An 18,849-nucleotide genomic window follows, 5' to 3' on the forward strand; every position below is an offset into this window, starting at 1 on the left:
GAAAATCCGCTGAAAAAGTGCCTTCCTCCTCACCAGCACATAATGTGCATTACTCGGGAATGTGTGCAGTAGAGCAGATGTGTTTTAATAACGCATTTGTACAGAGGTAGGAAAACCTCCGCTCATATATCTTTGCATCCTATTTGAATTTTAAAATGTAAATACTTTGAACCTTAAACTTCGATGCATCTACACCATTCCTAACTTTTCACAATTTTAAAAGAATACTATTGCTTCTTTTGGCATAAAATGAATGACCTCATCCTTAATTATGTTGAAATCCATCTGCCACTGTTTCAGCCATTCACCTAATCTATCAATGGGCCTTTGTAATTTTATGCTCCAGTCCGAGCTCCTCATTGTGCCACCAATCTCTGTTCCATTGGTACATTTGGATATATGGCCCTCTATTGTGTTGTCTAAGTCATTAATAAATATAGTGAATAGTTGAAGCCCCAGTATATATTCTTGTGATACTTAGTGAATCACTTCTTTCTGTTTTGAATGCATATCCATTATCCTTGCTTTCTGATTTTCACTACTTGAAAAAATTCTGAACCAGGTCAATAATTTCCTTCTGTTCCATGAGCTTTTATTTTAAGTTTAATTACTCACCCCTTTATTGAAAGTTGCAAAGAACTTAATATAGGGATGGAAGTGTTCTGCTGCATCTTCAAAGGCTTTGTAATCTGCATGAGAAAGAGGAGAGGAACATGAGAAAAAGGAAAAGGCGAAGATGGAAACAAAAAATAGTAAATTTAAAATATTATCAAAAAAGGTGTCATTATCTAAAAATATTATGGCTCCAAATTTCCATGTTGGAGAGTCAGGAAAATTTGAGAAAATTGCATGGGGGATCCACCCTTGTACAAGTTCTGGAATAAACTTTTAAAAGAGCTCCGCTAATGAACAGATAACTATTCTTTGAGTCCCAGGTCATGATCCTGGCTTCTCCTTACACTAGGAAAGTGGAACTTCTCATGTGAGAATCCACAGCAGCCTATTCTCTTTTCCTTCAATAGCTGCTCTAAGGCGAGACAAAGCTTCAGAACAGCACGCAGGAGAGCAAAACTTAGAGTATTTCACTCTGACTACAGACTTACTGTTGGGAGTGGTCATCTGCTGAGAAAGGCGAAAATGCAGAGAACGTGCACTAATCATTTGTATTACAGTGCACCACTTTAACTGAGACATTAATCTGATTCATGTGAAAATTCTACTTTCAACAAATTCCAAGTAATTTGTACAATTCTTTTTGTACAATCACTCCATCTCATCATGAACTGAATGCAGTATATTAGCTCTCACTAATTACAGTCCTCTTCTAGTTTAACGATGTTTTAAATTTTGCTTGCAATTTTATGGAAGCCTACAGTGAGTTTTCTTGTGAATTTGAATATATTTGTATCCTTTGTAGCCACCTGACGTGTGTATATTGTAATTCGTCAAGTCCACTTCAATGCTTCAAAAATATGGTTTACAAGATTAACACAAGCTCAAGTATTATTAACGTAATATAAGGAATGGATAAATCTTTTATATTTGTTTATGGATATCTACTCTGAAATTGAAATAACAATGGCAAAGTGATATATTACAAAAAAACTTACAGAGTATTAAAACAAGTACATTTTCAGTAGCCAACCCACAGTAATATTACAAATTAAAAATTGTTTCTATTCTTTTCTGTTTCTATAAATAGAGAATGATATAAACCGTGGCAGCTACAACTCTGCTGTCAGTGGATCTCCCTCTGTAATACAGACTGATAATGGATGAAAGGTTGCACGCAATTAAAAGACAAGCTATCGTGTAGCATTCAGCTGCTTAAAATATCACTAGGGAATATTTCACCAATTTCAAGAATCCAAACAATGAGATTTTGGTTCTAACTATTTTAAAATCAGGCAATCAGTCAAACCAATACCTTTCTAGAACTTACTTCCAAACTAAGATATGTTAATTCTGGTTTTGAAATTGTTTTGTAGAGGTATGAAATGTTCCTTTTTAAAAGTTATGTTGTATTTGTTCTCTAAATATTATGTTTCTGAAATGATCAAGTAGAAATCAAAATTGTACAGAGTTGTACATATTACAAACCACTAGATCCCTTTTTGACTTACTTTAAAAGAAGAATTGACACATTAATCAGATTAGTGTCGCAGTAAAAGCACTCTAATACAAATGATTAATACACACTTTGTGTCTCATCGTTACTGAATGCAGTAGATACGTCTTCTTAATCGCAGTCCTCTGAGTTTAAAGATGTTCCAAATTTTGCACAAAGAACAGCACAGATTCAGAAGTCTCATGATTAGTTTTCTTATAGATGTTAATACATTCACCGTACTCTGACAATCCTCACTTTTTCTTATCCAGAACTCAACGTTTTGTATGAGTAATGTTAGAAATTGGTGTTGCAATGAAGCGTTTTGCTTCAGGGCTCTGAGCAGTGAAATCCTATCACACAGGTAAGGTGTCATCCGCACAGTGGGTATGCTTTGTACACATTGTATAAACAAAGCTACTTCCTCCACTGGCCCTGCAGTCACTGTGATAACGAGATACAGATGGAATAAAAGTAGAAAGAGGGAGGGTACACGGGTACATAGAGCTTAGGTCAGGAGGTGGGAGTTGCATTGGGAGCTGTAAGAAACAGGAGCCTGCCAGGAGGTAGGTCACAAATGGGATTTTGAGTCTCGGTGTGTGATGGGGGTGGACTCTTTGGACTCTAGTGGTGAGATTGATAGTAACGACTAGGGATCACAAGAGTGCTGGTAGAGAAAATTAGCTCATGCAAAATATTGTGGGGGTGAGCTATGTGAAAGAAGACCACAGCGTCCCGAGCAGAGAGCCAAATACACTCAGAATCTGTTCCACTATCAACAAGGCATGTCCCAGCTCTCCCATTAAGGCCTTCTCCATTCCTGGACCAAAGGGGCACTCAGGAATTCGTGCACGTGAAGTTTGCCATTTGATATCATGGTGTGAACACAATGCTCTACTTTGACTTTGCAAGATGCGCCAGAAAAATATTCCTGGAAATGAGCATTTTAAAGTGAAGCACTGCCGCCCAAATTTACACTGGCACCACAGAGCCAAGGGAAAGGGAAATGGTGCGGCTAACTCACATTCAGAAGCTTCACTTTTAAAGTATCCGATCAATTTAATAACTTCATCTGTTCTTTCAAAAGAGCGAACCTCTCCACGGGTCTCAATGATCTCCACAGGATCTTCAGTCACCTGTTGACAAAAGTCAGCTCTGGTTGGGATCTCAGTGTTAAAACATCACATTGCCTGTTTGAATTGAAGTGTATTATCATTATACTTGAGAAATTCTGAACAAAACATAGCTCTATGTCAATATGATCTGCCTTAACACTGCATTTTATTACATTAGGGTAATGAGAATAACTAGTATTGTTTATTTAACATTATGGAAAATTACATCATTGGGAAGATTTCCAGTCTTAATTAACTGCCTGGCGGATCGTGATGTGAAAGCTTCTCCCATGGCCAATAACATCTTTATACCTGACAATAGGGTAGCTAGTTGATCTTTCCTGAGAGCACCCATAAGACCAAAACACCATAAGAGGCAGAATTAGGCCATTTGATTTATTTTCACTCTCAACCCCATTCTCCTGCCTTCTCCCTGTAACCTTTAATACCCTTACTAATCAAGACCCAATGAACCTCTGCTTTAAATATACCCAACGGCTTGGCCTCCACAACTGACAGTGGCAACAAATTACACAGATTCACCACCCTTTAGCTCAAGAAATTCTGTACTAAAGAGATGTTCTTCTATTTTGAGGCTGCGCCCTCTGGTCCTATACTCTCCCATTATTGGGAACATCCTGCCCACATCCAGGTCACTGGATGGAATTTTTTTGCTAGGCCACTAGTTCCAGCCTCGGCCTGGAGAAGACTTAAACCTCTTTGCTGAAGGAGGGCCAGGACTTTGCATGCACCACAGTCCCTCACTCAGAACCTCAGCTGCCTTGGAAATGCTTGTTCTGAAAATATTTAACTCCGCAGTATGGACTACAGTACTGATTTAATTAACCATAATTTAAAACAAAAAAGCATTACAATGCAAAACAATATAAAATCAATTTTTAAAACACGTAGTATTAACACTTGGCAGCTTCTACACAAAGGCCAGGGGAAAACTGTGACAATAATAGATTACAAATGGATGCATATGGATACTGTGTCGGCCAAAAGTGGTAAATATTTGGACAACACACAAATTGCCGGAGGAACTCAGCAGGTCAGGCAGCATTTACAGGGGGAAATGAACAATCGATGTTTTGGGCTTAGACTTTTTTTCGAGGACTAGAAAAGAAAGTGACAGAAGCCAGAATTTTTTTAAAAAACTATTCGGAAGGAGAGGGGCACAAGCTGGCAGGAAATAGGTGAGTCCAGGTGAGAGAGTGAAGGTAGGTAGGTGGGGAGCAGGATGAAGTTAGGGAGTGAAAGGTAGAAGAGGCAAAGGGCTGTCTATTTCCATCCATAAATGCTGTCTAACCTTCTGAGCTCTTCCAATATTTTGCGTGCATTTGTGTTGCTCAAGGTTTGCAGCATCTGCAGACCCTCCTGTATCTCTGGTTGTATCTTCAGTTGAACATTTGATTACCAATCTAATTAGTTTATTACAACAAGATGGGCAGTAGGATCTGTTCCTGGGCTGTACTGTTCTATAAACGCTTGTTCTTTTGGCTTTATAATGTTTCCTCAACATAAATAATAAGCACAATATTGTGATTAATCTGTCAAATGTGCAGACCTGTTCGGGTAAATCCCACGCTCATGCACCAGGGCACGAAGCGCACTTATTTGTAGAGCATAAACTCCAGATTTCAAAGGGCGGCAACGCTCAGTGAAATGCAAACGTCTGGAGAAACTGTTCCCAGTGACACAACAGGCCAACACATGAACAGCACTGCTGTTCTGCTCAGGAAGGGGAAATGCTTCTGCAGGACGTCCCGGTGAAAGTGAAGATGAAAGGCATCTTCATCTAGGATGAAGAAAAACACTTTTTGAACCAACCAGACATTTGCTGGCTTCAGAAGGAAAGGAGGTTTGTACGTCCCTTGTTTTCCCCAAACATAAGGAAGCAAGCAGACAAGGTGTGAAACTAAAGGGCACTGTTCACAATCATTAGTTTCAGACACATTCTCACTATGCTGATAAGGACTCATAACTGAAGGTGACTGTAATGGATACCATTTCTGAAGCACTCCTACAATGTTTAGGGTTTTCTCCCCACTTGTCAGATTAACGAGTCAGGCTGTTCACCTAACAGCCAGCCCATGCTGTTAATTGTGCGTCTGTCTGGTGAAAGTAGAGGAGTGTCACATTTATTAACAAAATCAGTCTTTAATCAGTAGGACAGAGATGAATGAATTGAGGCATTTGTGGATCTCAGTGGGAAATATAATAGCATCAAAATTAGGAGCCAGCCCAGCTATTCAATGTGATTATGATTGATCTTGAATTTCAATGCATTATCCCTGCTCTCTCCCTGTATCCTTTGATGTCTCTAAATCTATCTCCCTCCTTAATAAAATGTCGAACAGTACAGCACAGAAACAGGCCCCTCAGCCCCATGTTGTAACAAACTAATTAAATTAGTAATCAAATGTCCAACTAAAGTAATCACTCTGCCTACACAATGTCCATATCCTTTCATTTCCTGCACTTTCATGTGCCTGTGTAAGAGCCTCCTGAATGTCTATATTGCATTTGAATACACCACCTCCAGACAGAGCATTTCAGGCATTGCCCCACATACCTCTTTTGCACTTACCCCTCTCACCTTAAATATTAAACATTTCAATCCATGGAGAAAAGTATTAGCGCTCTAATGCTTTCATAATCTTATAAACCTCTATCAGATCTCCCTCAACCTCTGCCACGCCAGAGGAAACAATCCAAGTTTACCCACACTCTCACTGTACCACATGCTTTCTAATCCAGGCAGAATTCTGCAAAACTTCTGCATCTTCTCCAAAGCCTCAGCCCTATAAGGGGGTGACAGGAACTAAATGCAGTACTCAATATGTGGCCCAACTACAGTTTTATAAAGCTGCAACCTACCTTCCCAACTCTTGAACTCAATTCCTCAACGAATAAAGGCAAGCATGCCTTCTTAACCAGCCTACCAACCTGAGCGTCCACTTGCAGGGAACTCTGAAGCTGGACCCCAAGATCCCTCTGCTCATCAATACTGTTAAGGATCTTGTCATTATCATTGTAACAGAGTGCAGTCTGTTTCCATTTGAGCTCCCATAGTGCAACATTTTGTACTTGGCCAGGTTAAAATCTACCTGCCATTTCTCCACCTGTACCTGCAACTGATCTATATCCCACTGTATACTTGGCCAATCTTTTACACTATCCACAACACCCGCAATGTCATCTGCAAACCTACCCACCTACATCTTACTCACCCACCCATCTACATTTTCATCCAGATACATACCACAAATAGCAGAAATCCCAGTACGGATTCCTGCAGAACACCGCTAGTCACAGAGCTCCAGCTAGAGTAAGTTCTACTGACCATTACCCTGTATGGACGAGCCAACTCTGAAGTCAAGTGGCCTGTTCACTGTGGATACCATGCATCTTAATCATCTGGATGAGCCTCCCATGTTGGACCTTGTCAAATACCTATAATCCATGTAGATAATGTCCACAACTCTAACATCATCAAAAACCTCAATTAAGTTAGTAAGATACAAATTCCCCCACAAAAACAATGCTGACTGTCCCTAATTAGGCCGTGGCTTTTCAAATGCTCATAAATCATATCGTTAAGAATCCTCTGCAGTAAGTTCCCTACACTATTGAGAGATTCACTGGTTCTGTTTCCAGGGTTATTATCCCTCTTTGCCTTCTTGAATAACAGAACTACATTAGCTGTTTGTCAGTCTGCTTGCAGAGCCTCGCCTGTAGCTAGAGAGGACATAAAGATATTGGTTAAGGCCCCAGAAATCTAATCTCTTGCTCTCTCAATAACCTGGGGAATTTATCCACCTTAATAGTCCTTAAGAGACCCCCACACTATCTCCTTCTTTATCTCAAAGTGGCACGCTCCACACTAACTCCCTCTTCTCTACATCCTTCGCCTTTGTAAATACTGATGCAACGTACTCATTTAGGACTTCACCTACATCCTCCACCTCCAAGCACGTTCCCTCTTTTATCCTTGAGTGTTCCTACTCTCTCCTTGATTTGGTCTAGAGGATTCCACGAGTTCATCATTCTCTGTGTCCTCTGTCTCTCACAATTGTCCCCTCATCCCAAAAGTAAATATCTAACCTCACATTTTGAAGGTGTGACCCTAAATACTAGACTCTCCACATCCAGCCTGTAGTTGCGTGAGTGGTATGCTTCAAAAGCAATCAGAGAATTGCTGAAATTAAGGAAAGCAGGAGTGAACTTGGAGGAACAATATTAGTTATTGGGGAAATGAGATGGGAGCCCGGGAGAGTGAGAGAGTGAGAGTGAGAGTGAGAGGGAGAGGAGAGACCGCAATTGAGATGGAGATCACCAAGAGACAAAGTTGTTTGGCCACATTTAGAATTGGCCTGATGCCTCAGGGGACACCAAACAGGACACCAGTGATGTAATGAGAGTCCTCAAACAGGCATTAATCCTCCTTATTTTAAAGGTAAGTGGCGCGTGGCCAAGTGGTTAGGGTGTTGGACTAGCAATCTGAAGGTCGCGAGTTCGAGTCTCAGTGAGGCAGCATGTTGTGTCCTTGAGCAAGGCACTTAACCACACATTGCTCCAGGCCACCCAGCTGAAAATGGGTACTGGCAAATGCTAGGGGTTAATCTCGCAATAGACCGGCGTCCTATCCGGGGGGGGGGGGGGTCTCGTACTCTCAGTTGCCTCACACCATGGAAACTGGCATAAGCATAAGGCTCGGGACAGACTTTAACAAACTAATTTTAAAGATAAACCATTTAGAGCCTGAATATATTTGGATCCTCTATGTTGTGCAGCCCTGGTATTACCAACTCATTGTAATCTGTTCTTTAATTGTAATTCCCAATGTAATTTGTAACCACAAATACATCAAGCTCTTTTTAGCACAGGGTATTAATTGATTTATTGCAATGTCCGGCCACGGATCTAAGAGTAGATGCTTTTTTGGGAAGGCTGAACAGGTGCAAAGAGGCCAGTTTCATGCCTGATGTCCCTGAACCTTATTTCAATGATATGATTTGTTTATAAAATAACTAGATAATCTGCTGATTTTTTCCTTCTACTTGTTTGTGCAACAAAAGATAGTAACATAAAATATGGCAGAAAACAGAGCAATCTCCATCTGCGTAGATAAAGAAAGGAACATATGCTAGCATTAAAGCTTCCATTGCAGATTCTAGAGTTCTTTTCAAAGTGCTGGCAAGAAATGCTGCTTCTACGGAGTATTACACTTCCGATTTTCGTGAATGTGGGAGTTTGCTGCACTGAGGGGAAGGGGAGGTCATTGGGACAACGTTCTTTCAGTTGTGACAATAATTCGAGTATAGTTAGCCAGACTTATGGAATGAGGAGGATATAAAAAAGGAGCAAAGGCTAAATTTTAGGATAAGGCTGATTTCATTTTACTACAGAGAAGTGATTAGCAAAAACAGACTGGCAACAGATAGAAGGCAGCAAAAACAGAAAAGGACAGAAGTAACCAGCAGTTCAGACTGATCCTGAAACATTTCAGGCCAAAGACCCTTCATTAGATCTGCAGTTTTTAGCTTCAGTTGTTGGGTAAATCAGTCTCAGAGAAGTTGGATGTAAATAAAGAGATTCAAGTGGTTCAGGGTAAATGCTTTTTCAATAAAGGGAGAGGGTGGGATGACCATTCCTAGAGATCAGAACAACAAGGCAGGCAGAGAGTGGAATAAGGCAAAAAGGGCAGTTTATGTCAGACACTGTCAACTTAATACAGAACTGCCAGGGTGAAACTGAAAGGGCAATTAAGGAAGTAAAGAAGGGCGTGAAAAGATGCTGGCAAGTACAATCAAGAAACGTCTAATGATATTTCCTAGTGTAAGGGTTCAAAACGGTGCCCAATGTCTAGTAGAAGCAGAAATCCTCACCATTATATAACCAGTATTTGGGAAGCTGTGATCTGGTGGGCTCTGCCCATATTCTAGAAGGTGATAGTTTTTTTTGAGCAATACAAACATAATGAACTAAATGGCCTTTTTCTATGTCATTAATTTTCAAAAGTCTGTGAGTCAGATTATTAATTACGCTCCTGGATAGAGACAGGCGTAATATCACTTACAAAACTCAATTCTTATTAAGAATCTGTTTTTACTTAATCACTGCCTCTGCCACTAGACTCAACACTTACCCCATCCTCCAACCAGCATGTTATGACTACATTATGCATCATCTATTAGTCTCTCATCAATATCGCTTCAGTAACACTTTCCTACATATTGAGCTCTATCTCTGTTACAGCCAAGGTCAGAAATGGCAAGTGATCACCACTATGTCCCATACCTCAGTAAATCATATCTACAAAATCCATAATTTATGTTTATTTGGGTATAATGCATGCTGAATGCAATTCTATCAATACTTAGTAAAGGTATGTCCAAAACATTTGCAACACCTTCAGCCAAATGTGGCGAGAGGATGTTTCAATCTGAGTCCCCATCTTCACAAAGTCCAGATTCAGAACCTTTGTCTCACTCCTAGTGACAAATCTCAGCAATGGTTATAACAGCTGCTACTAACATGTACACTTCAGATGGTGAACCAAAGTACATAGTGACACACAAAACATGCAATCATATGAATTTTGAGAATCCAGCCATGCTATGAATGGTATTAGCGTCAAAGTTTTACTCACGTCCAGGAGAAATGATACCAGTACTTCAGCAGATAGTTCACCATCAAACTCTATCAGGTGATCACCTTTAAAAATGTATACACTCCCAACCTCTATCAGACCTGTGAAAAGCAAGAACTGCAAGTTAAGATGGACAAAAAAAACCCGTCATTATAACAAACTACTTTTTGTAAGGTCTGATACGACCATATGCAAAAAATATAGCAAATTTCAATGTGCATTTGGAGTGCTCTTAAAAGGTTACAATAATATAAGAGTAAAGTATAACTGAGTAGCATGAGTTTCAGTGTGTGTGAAAAAGGAAACCCTTGTATGTGGAAGGGTTATCCATGGTCAGATACCAAATCCATTTTTTTCTAAGAGCAGCAGAATCTTTGTAGAAAACAGAAGTGGAGTTAGAAAAAAAGGGAGACACAAGAGACTGGAAATGATTGGCAAGGAGCAACATGAGATAAAACTGCCAGAATGTGAATGAAGAGCAAATACAGCGTTCCCGCATGGGTAGATGTTAAATATCTCATAGAGTGTAACTTCACTTTGAAACATCTTTGAAACATTCCCACAACCTATGGACTCACTTTCAAGGACTTTCTATCTCATATTCTTGATATTTATTGTTTATTTATTTATTATTATAATTTCTTTCTTTTTTGTATTCGCAGTTTGTCATATTTTGCATGCTGTTTGATCTTTCCTTCTGGTTATTACCCTATTATGGATTTATTGAGTATGCCTGCAAGAAAATGAATCTCAGGATTGTATATGGTGTCAAATATATACTTCGATAATAAATTTATTTTGAACTTTAATATAAATAATCAGAATACAATCTATAATTTACAGCACGTAAGTATAATTAATCATTTTTCTTCCACAATGGATAGTTTTCAAACAGTGTAAAGATTCAGTAACCTCATGATTCCACTGGTTCCAAAGCACCTCCTTTCTCCTCTATCTTTTTCAGGCTGTATAAGTGTATGTAGAGATTCTTATCATGGTCCAGTCTACTCTGGTATTCCCTGGCGATGACACTGTGAAGTACCAAATTTGGCAAACTGCTTCACCACCTAGTTTATGGGGAGGGATCCCATTCCTGAAAACGGGAGCCAGGAGCTAAGAGCATAAGTAGGTGAATATCCAGTCTGTCCAGTGTAGTCAATTTGCAAGCTACATGAACCATTCTTCCCCATCGTACAAACTGTTGGCAGAGACATTAAAAAGAAATGAGAGAAAACAGCTTTACAAACATATTTACTTAAACGTTATTTTAAATCCCCAACAACATTGAGGCAAGGGTAAAGAACGAAGCAGCATATATGATTAAATCACCTCCCATTTACCCTTTATATCGTGAACACCAACCCCCCTCATTATATCAGGTCAACGTTGCATCTCCTTCACTTTGCAAATCTGGAGTTAAGCCTCAAATGCTGAAGTGAGTACTTATCCCATCCTTTGGTTTCCTCTCATGGAAGAGTGATTGTGAGAATATTTATTTGCCACACTGGTAGCAAAATGTGTAAGAGGAAAGTTCTATTTGCAGCCACATCTAATCCACCACATGTTGGAATAGAGCATATGACTGAAAAAATCAAAGCAGACAGTTTACAAAACATACTGACTTCACTCCAGATGGATTTTATACAGTTTAGGAATAGTTAAGCCAATTTACAATAATAATTATAAAATTGTATAACAGCAATACCAAATGTTCTTCCTTTCAAATAAGAACGTACTCTTACACTTCTCGTATTCCGGGAAATTTTCCATAATAAATGCACAGTATTGCTCTTGTAACTACATTTTACACCTCTCACTCTCGTCAACTTGTGTGACTCGGCCCCTCATTCAATTCCAGTCAATAGAAAAGCAACACGAGTGAATCTGCAGATGCTGGAAATAAATAAAAAACAGGAAATGCTGACAGAACTCAGCAGGCCAGACAGCATCTATGGGAGGAGGTAATAACAACGTTTCGGGTTTCCTGATGAAGGGTTTCGGCCCGAAACGTTGTTATTACCTCCTCCCATAGATGCTGTCTGGCCTGCTGAGTTCTGCCAGCATTTCGTGTTTTTTATCCAGTCAATAGATATTGTTCATACTCAAAACTCGTGCAAGATCCTTTAGTACAGCACAGCAACTTCAGACAAAACTGGGGTTCTAAATATTCTCCTCCTTCAATGGCTTTTATTTTAAAAAGCCAGGAAATGTCATTTTGTGGAATTTTCTTTAATGAGCCGCTAGCAGTTATGAAGCCATTGATATGATTTCTACCCGGTATTGAAACGTCATTATATAAGTAAAGATATTTAAGGAAACATTTCAAATGCAACTCTTCAAAAAAATTGTGTTAATGATTGAGGTGAGGACCTCTGTCGGTCAGAGTTGACCATGGATATTGCGTCCTAGCTGTCTAGATACGCGGGCCAGGGCGGTATGATATTGAGAGTAAGCTGTTGCCCATGTAGCAAGCTCCCTCTCTCCACGCATCTGACAAACCCAAAGGAACGGCAGAGACTGATACAACACACTCAAAGACTCTTTTCCTGGATGCTGCCTGGCCTGCTGAGTTCCTCTAGCATTTTGTGCGTGTTGCTCGGATTTCCAGCATTTGCAGATTTGCTCTTGATTTGGAGGCCGATAGTTTGGTACCAGCAGCGTCACAGGAGTTCCCAGACAATATTGAACTCAGTGTAGGACTGCCTTAGTGACTCCAGCTCCGGATTTTTCCCTCAGGGTTTACTCCCGAAGCTGTCCCCATGAGTGGGTAGAGCCACAAGGCAGCGGAGGTTTCCTTCTTCTAGATGAGCTGTCAGCCACAGCGAACGAGTTCCATCTGCCCGAAGTGACTGGTTTTGAGGTGTCAGTAACCCACCTTTGCCTCATCCCGTCAACAGAAACGACTCTACCGGGCTTACCACACATGAAGGCCAGGAGTTGGACTTGGTTATCAGTGGCTATTTGAGGCACACGCCTTTGGGAGTATTTAATAGGTAGTGGGAGTTTGTCCCAATTATCATCCCTGGCTATAGCAACCAATGAGTAAGTACGTTAAAAAAAACAGTTTAATTCATCAGCATCTATCTATTTCCAAGTGTTTGCTTGAGAAAGACTTTCAATAAGGTACAATTATACTGTAGCACCACAGCAATAGGCAAGAGAAAAAAGTTCAAAGTAAATTTATTATCAAAGTACGTATACGTCACCAAATACGATCCTGAGATTCATTTCCGTGCGGGCATTCGCAGTAAGTATATATGTAAAAAAACGCGAAAGAAGCAACAGGGCGGACAAACAGCCAATGCGGAAAGGACAACAAACGGTGCAAGTACAATCTGCATTGAAACATACAGTGAAATGCGGTTTTGCCGTTAATGACCAACGCAGTCCGAGTGTGCTGGGGGCAGCCCGCAAGTGTTCCCATGTTTCCGGTAGCAACGTAGCATGTCTGCGAACTTATTAACTCTAATTCATCTTTGGAACGTGGGAGGAAACCCACAGGGTCATGGAGAGAACATACAAACACCTTACAGACAGCAGGGGGGATTGAACGTCCTTCCAGCTGGCACCGTGAAGCCTTACACTAATCATTTCATTACCATGCTGCCCTTAAACAGCAGCATCTTCATTGCTCTTAAAATCAAAACACAAATAACGTTTGGATTTTAGGAGATGTAAAACAATAAACTGGCTATCAGGTTCTTTCATCTTGGTTCTTCAGAGGCACCAATTTAGTAGCTTCTCTAAAATGAGCAGCAAATCGTAAACAGAAGAGATTCTGAAGATGGTGGAAATCAAGAGTAACACATACAAAATCCTGGAGGACTCAGTAGGTCAGGCAGCATCTCTGGAAGGAATAAGTACCGTAGTTGACGGTTCGGGCTGAGACCCTCATCAGGACTTCCATTGAAGGATATTGGCCCAAACCGTCGGCTCTATTCCTTTCCGTAGAGGCTGCCTTATTTTGTATGTGTTTACTCTAAAATGAACTGATGGCATGAGTTAATGGAGATTTGTTTTTTATATTAAAATTAATCACCGGAAAATGCTGAAATTGGGTAATAGTATTCCCTCTTCTATAAAACAGTCTGTAACATTTTGTAGTAGAAAGCAAAAAAAAAGATTTTAATGTAAATGGAAATTCTTAAATTAGAATTTGTTGATTCCAAGAGAAAACAAGGAGGTACTTATTTGTTACTGCATAAATTAAACATATTATTCCCCTAATCTAGCGATACGAACGCTAACTACCACAATTTCCAGTTAGATATTTTGTTAGCCACTGGCTGATATACTGAATAGGACATTGTAGAGGGAGTTCTGTATATCCAATTTTCCATCATTTTCACTTGATTTATACTTCTTCTTGTTCTATTCGTATGCATGTGTTAGCCATCATTCCAAATTTGCGCTCTCTATATTCTATTCTCTCGGTTCCTCTCTTCCCTGTCACCCTGCATTATAATACATTCACTTCAATGATATCTGAACTTGTCACGGCTGATGAGCACTTGTGCCTTACAGATGGCCTCCTTCTATGAAGGCATCACTGTTACCAGTGCGGTGACATTGAAACACTTATCACCTAGTTACCTCTCAGCTGACTACTGTGGCATTATTCTACCTTTGAGCAATTTACCTTGCTCCACGCCTAACACCATACTTTTAAAAGAAGCATTGTCTGCTAGTTCCTTAGATCCACTCCTGTTTCTCCCCAGAAAAACCCCAACATTCCTCATACTCTTTGATTTCAGTTTCCATCTCGCTTCAACTCGGAATTCACCACTCTACTGTCTTGAAATTTGTTAACTTTGCATTGCAATGCAATGCATGATAATCACAGAAAAAAACTGAATTACAGTAATCATATATATGTATATTAAAGTTACATTAAAATAATTAGTGCAAAACCCAGAAATAAGTTTTTAAAAGTAGTGAGGTACTGTTCATGGTTCCCAAATCTCTGAGTGTGTGCCTTGAAGTTTCTGTACCTCCTTCCTGTTGGTGGAGGTACTCATCTGATAGCCTGCTTATAGCTTATTTGCCTTAAATCAGCTCAGTGCTACCACATAAATCTTAACAATGGTAGCAGACTAGCTGTTTGTTAAGGGAGTTGAATCCCTTTCAATAAATGCATCATACTGCTAATGGGGAGGGTTCAGAGGAGGTTCATGATCTGAGGAATGAAAGGGTTAATATATGAGCAAACACGAGGAAATCTGCAGATGCTGGAAATTCAAACAACACACACAAAATGCTGGTGGAATGCACCAGGCCAGGCAGTATCTATAAGGAGAAGCACTGTCGATGTTTCGGGCCGAGTCCAGATGAAGGGTCTCGGTCCGAAACGTCGACAGTGCTTCTCCTTATAGATGCTGCCTGGCCTGCTGCGTTCCACCAGCATTTTGTGTGTGTTAATATATGAGAAGCGTTTGATGGCTCTAGGCCTGTACTCGCTGGAATTTAAAAGAATGAGATGGGTTCTCATTGAAACGTATCAAATGTTAAAAAGCCTAGATAGAGTGGACGTGGAGAGGATGTTTCCTGTCGTGGGGAGTCTAGGACCAAAGAACACAGACTCAGAATATAGGGACATGCATTTAGAATAGAAATAAAGAAGAATTTCTTTAGCAAGAGGGTGGAGAATTTGTCAAATTTATTCCCTCAGGCAGTTGTGGAGGCTACATCACTGGGTGTATTTAAGGTAGAGGTTAATATGTTCTTGATTTGTTAGGGCATGAAAGGTTATGGGCAGAAAGTAGGTGAATGGGAAAATGGTGCAGCCATGATGAAATGGCAGAGCTGACTCGATGGGCCGATTGGCCCAATTCTGCTCTTATATCTTATGGTCTTATAGTCTGACTGCTTTCCTTACCACTCATCCATGAAGACAACCACGCCTGGCTATCATATCTGTGGTCAAAGTATTTTTAAGGCAAGCATAATCAACATAATAAAATCTTAAAAGCAGTCCATTTCACTTTACAGATAGGAAAACAGGCCCAGAAAAGCACAGAAGTTATACAGCAGCCGAAACTGACAATCCAGCAAAATGAAAGGACTATATGACCTATTTACACAGAATTAATAAAGATCCTACCTCCCATTACGTCCAGATTGCTGGCAAATGATCATACAAAATCAGAATAATATCTTCAACAATCCCAAGATTCTTACTGACATCCATTCATTAATAATTGAGTAAGATACTCTGGACAACTGGGAGTTGGAGGAGGTGGAGAACCTAACAAATGTCGTGATCAGCATGCTCCTGGGATGAGTTAATTCCTGTCATTTTCAAGCTTCATCTGTCCATTGGGTTTCCAGTTAAACAGTTGTGCAGCAATCAATAATATAATCAATAGGTGAGCAATAATAGTATTTTCTTATATAGCTTCACTAGTAAGTCCTCCTCAAAATAATTACGGTATTTGCTGGCCAAGGACTAGCCTTGTGGCAAAACAAACCTTTTACATTATTCAAATAATAATGCAGCTGGTTGTGGACTACAAGAGGAATGGAGACAGGCTCACCCCTATTGACATCAATGGATCTGGGGTTGAGAGGGTGAACAGCTTGGAGTTTCTCAGCCTGCACGTCACCGAGGATCCCACTTGGTCTGTACACACTGGCTGTGTGGTGAAAAAAGCACAACAGCGCCTCTTTCACCTCAGACAGTTGAAGAAGTTTGGCATGAGTCCCCAAATCCTAAGGACTTTCTACACTGAGAGCATCCTGACTGGCTGCACTTCCCTCAATCGCAGGACTCCACAGAGAGTGGTGCGGACAGCCCAGCGCATCTGTGAATGTGAACTTCCCACCATTCAGAACATTTACAGCAACAGGTACGTAAAAAGGGCCCAAAGGATCATTAGGGACCCTAGTCACCCTAACTACAAACTGTTCCACCTGCTACCATCCTGGAAACGGTACCGCAGCATTAAAGCCAGGACCAACAGGCTCTGGGACAGCTTCTTTCACCAGGCCATCAGACTGATTAATTCATGCTGACACTATTGTATTTCTAAGCTATATTGACTTTTCTGTTTTAGATCTTACTGTACATACTACTTATTACAAATTACTATAATTTGCACATTGCACATTCAGACGGAGATGTAATGTCAAGATGTTTACTCCTCACGTATGTGAAGGATGTAAGAAATAGTCAATCTAATTCAAATTACATCCCAGAGAGAAAGCCTAAAGCGATGCCAATGTGTAAAATGTAGATTGAAGCCGTGCTAGGAACAAGGATGGAGAAATTGGTGCCTATATAAAGTAGCTACAACCTGTTCCTGCTTGGGGGGGGGGGGGTGGATAAAGGAATGGAATGAAGATATAAATAAAATCACCAAGTTGATTGATGGAGCGCAGATAGAAAATTCCATGCCAGGTAGATGGAGGGGAATTTTGATTAAATTATTAGGTAAGGAAAATATTTATTAAATGCAATTCAAGTAATAAAAAGTTAATTCTTTAAAGAGTACAGCTGGCACAAGAAAGGTGGTTTTCAATTAGCAATTTGGAAAGGAGATGGAATTTTTGCTTCCTTTGTTGCCCATTGACAATCTTTGTAAAGAACAATGCTTCTTGCCTGTGGTCAAGTTTACACTCAGACCTGTCAGTAGGGTCTGGTCACCAGCAGAAGCTGCTACAAAATACCAATTTATTGAAATAATGACATTTTAAAAACATTTGGATATTCACAAAACATGGGGCAAATGGGACTCGCTGGGCATATTGAATGAGGTGATCTGACGGGCTCATTTTAATAACTCTATGACTTATTCAATATTTTGTTTCTCACCCAGTTTCTTGGCCACCTTGGCATCTTTCTTCTCATCTACAAGTGCGAATCCAATGTTTTTGTCCTGCAAAACCTGAGCTGCCAACTGCCTCAGAAGACAAAAAAAAAACAATAGTATGTTGGAGGCAAACCTTTGGAGGTCAAATAATGGGCATCGCGTGCTCTTTACTATGCATGCACTTTATGTAAGTTCCCGTGATTTACATCGCCCTCCATTATTGACCGCTTAATCATCACCAGTTAAACATGCTGCAGCTAAGTACTTTTAACCAACGCTTCAGCTGTCCAGACACCACCGCGGTAACTTTATTGTTATGAACATTTTCTGCTGAAGTTAGCTGACCACCCCACACCCCCCGTCCCCTATCCCGAAACAAGCACACCTCACCTCCAGCACCATCTCCGCCCGGTCAAACCGTTTCTGAGCAACTTTGTCTCCCGCAGGGACTGCCTCGTGATACAACACGCACAGGATATCGTACTTTTCCAAAAGCTTCTGGTAGTTCTTCATGTCGACGGTGCCAACTCTGTCTTTTCCATCATACCTGGGGAACTCGAGCCCATCCTGCGCTTTACTACTGAGACAGGCCAGGGAGAAAGTAGCTAAACAGAGCCAAGCACCCTTCATTGCAAAAGTTAAGGGTGTATATATAGTTCACTGAGCAAAAGGTGCGGCAGGGATCACCAACAATATTACGCTTTCCTCCTCCAGTTCTGGTTAAAATCCCTGATCAGAAAAACATGGAGAGAGAAAGAGAGCGAAGTTAGAATAGGCTTAAAGAAAGAACCGGAGAGAGGTGGAGCCTGGTGCACAGATATCGTCTCCTATTTACATCCCCATTTTAAGAAGCCAGTTGTTTCCTGCTAAAAATACATTAGATGCAAAGAGCAAAGGCACGGGTGGAGGTGCGATTCGCCATCCTCATTCTGATGGTCTTTTAACGGAGGACAGGGGAGGGGAGGGGAAGACTGACCTTTCCAATGAGATCGACCATTCAGCAAGCTGACATCGCTATCTCCATCTCCCCAAACAACTGTGGCCGCGCGCAGACTATGTTTCCATTTTGTCACGTTGACGCTGTTTGGAAAGGTTAAGGAACGAGCAGAGAATTCTTTACAGGCAGGCAGAGGGGGATGATTGTATCGCTCTGCTTTATTT

The 18,849-nt window shown here is 40.5% G+C and overlaps 1 protein-coding gene across 1 annotated transcript in view; it reads right to left on the minus strand.

Moving 5' to 3' along the window:
* LOC140727748 (calsequestrin-2-like) overlaps window positions 1-18,818 on the minus strand; it is a 30,168-nt gene extending 11,350 nt beyond the window's left edge. Inside the window, exons 1-6 of the mRNA XM_073045466.1 lie at window positions 18,665-18,818; window positions 18,079-18,417; window positions 17,691-17,775; window positions 9,881-9,981; window positions 3,132-3,243; window positions 616-689 (exon numbers count right to left, since the gene is read on the minus strand). Coding sequence (XP_072901567.1) covers window positions 616-689; window positions 3,132-3,243; window positions 9,881-9,981; window positions 17,691-17,775; window positions 18,079-18,318 — 612 coding nt within the window. The 5' untranslated portion in view covers window positions 18,319-18,417; window positions 18,665-18,818. The remainder of the gene's footprint in view (window positions 1-615; window positions 690-3,131; window positions 3,244-9,880; window positions 9,982-17,690; window positions 17,776-18,078; window positions 18,418-18,664) is intronic.
* Between the last annotated feature and the right edge of the window lie 31 nt (window positions 18,819-18,849).

This window comes from Hemitrygon akajei, chromosome 5, assembly GCF_048418815.1.
Source record: "Hemitrygon akajei chromosome 5, sHemAka1.3, whole genome shotgun sequence".
Classification (NCBI taxonomy): Eukaryota; Metazoa; Chordata; class Chondrichthyes; order Myliobatiformes; family Dasyatidae; genus Hemitrygon; species Hemitrygon akajei.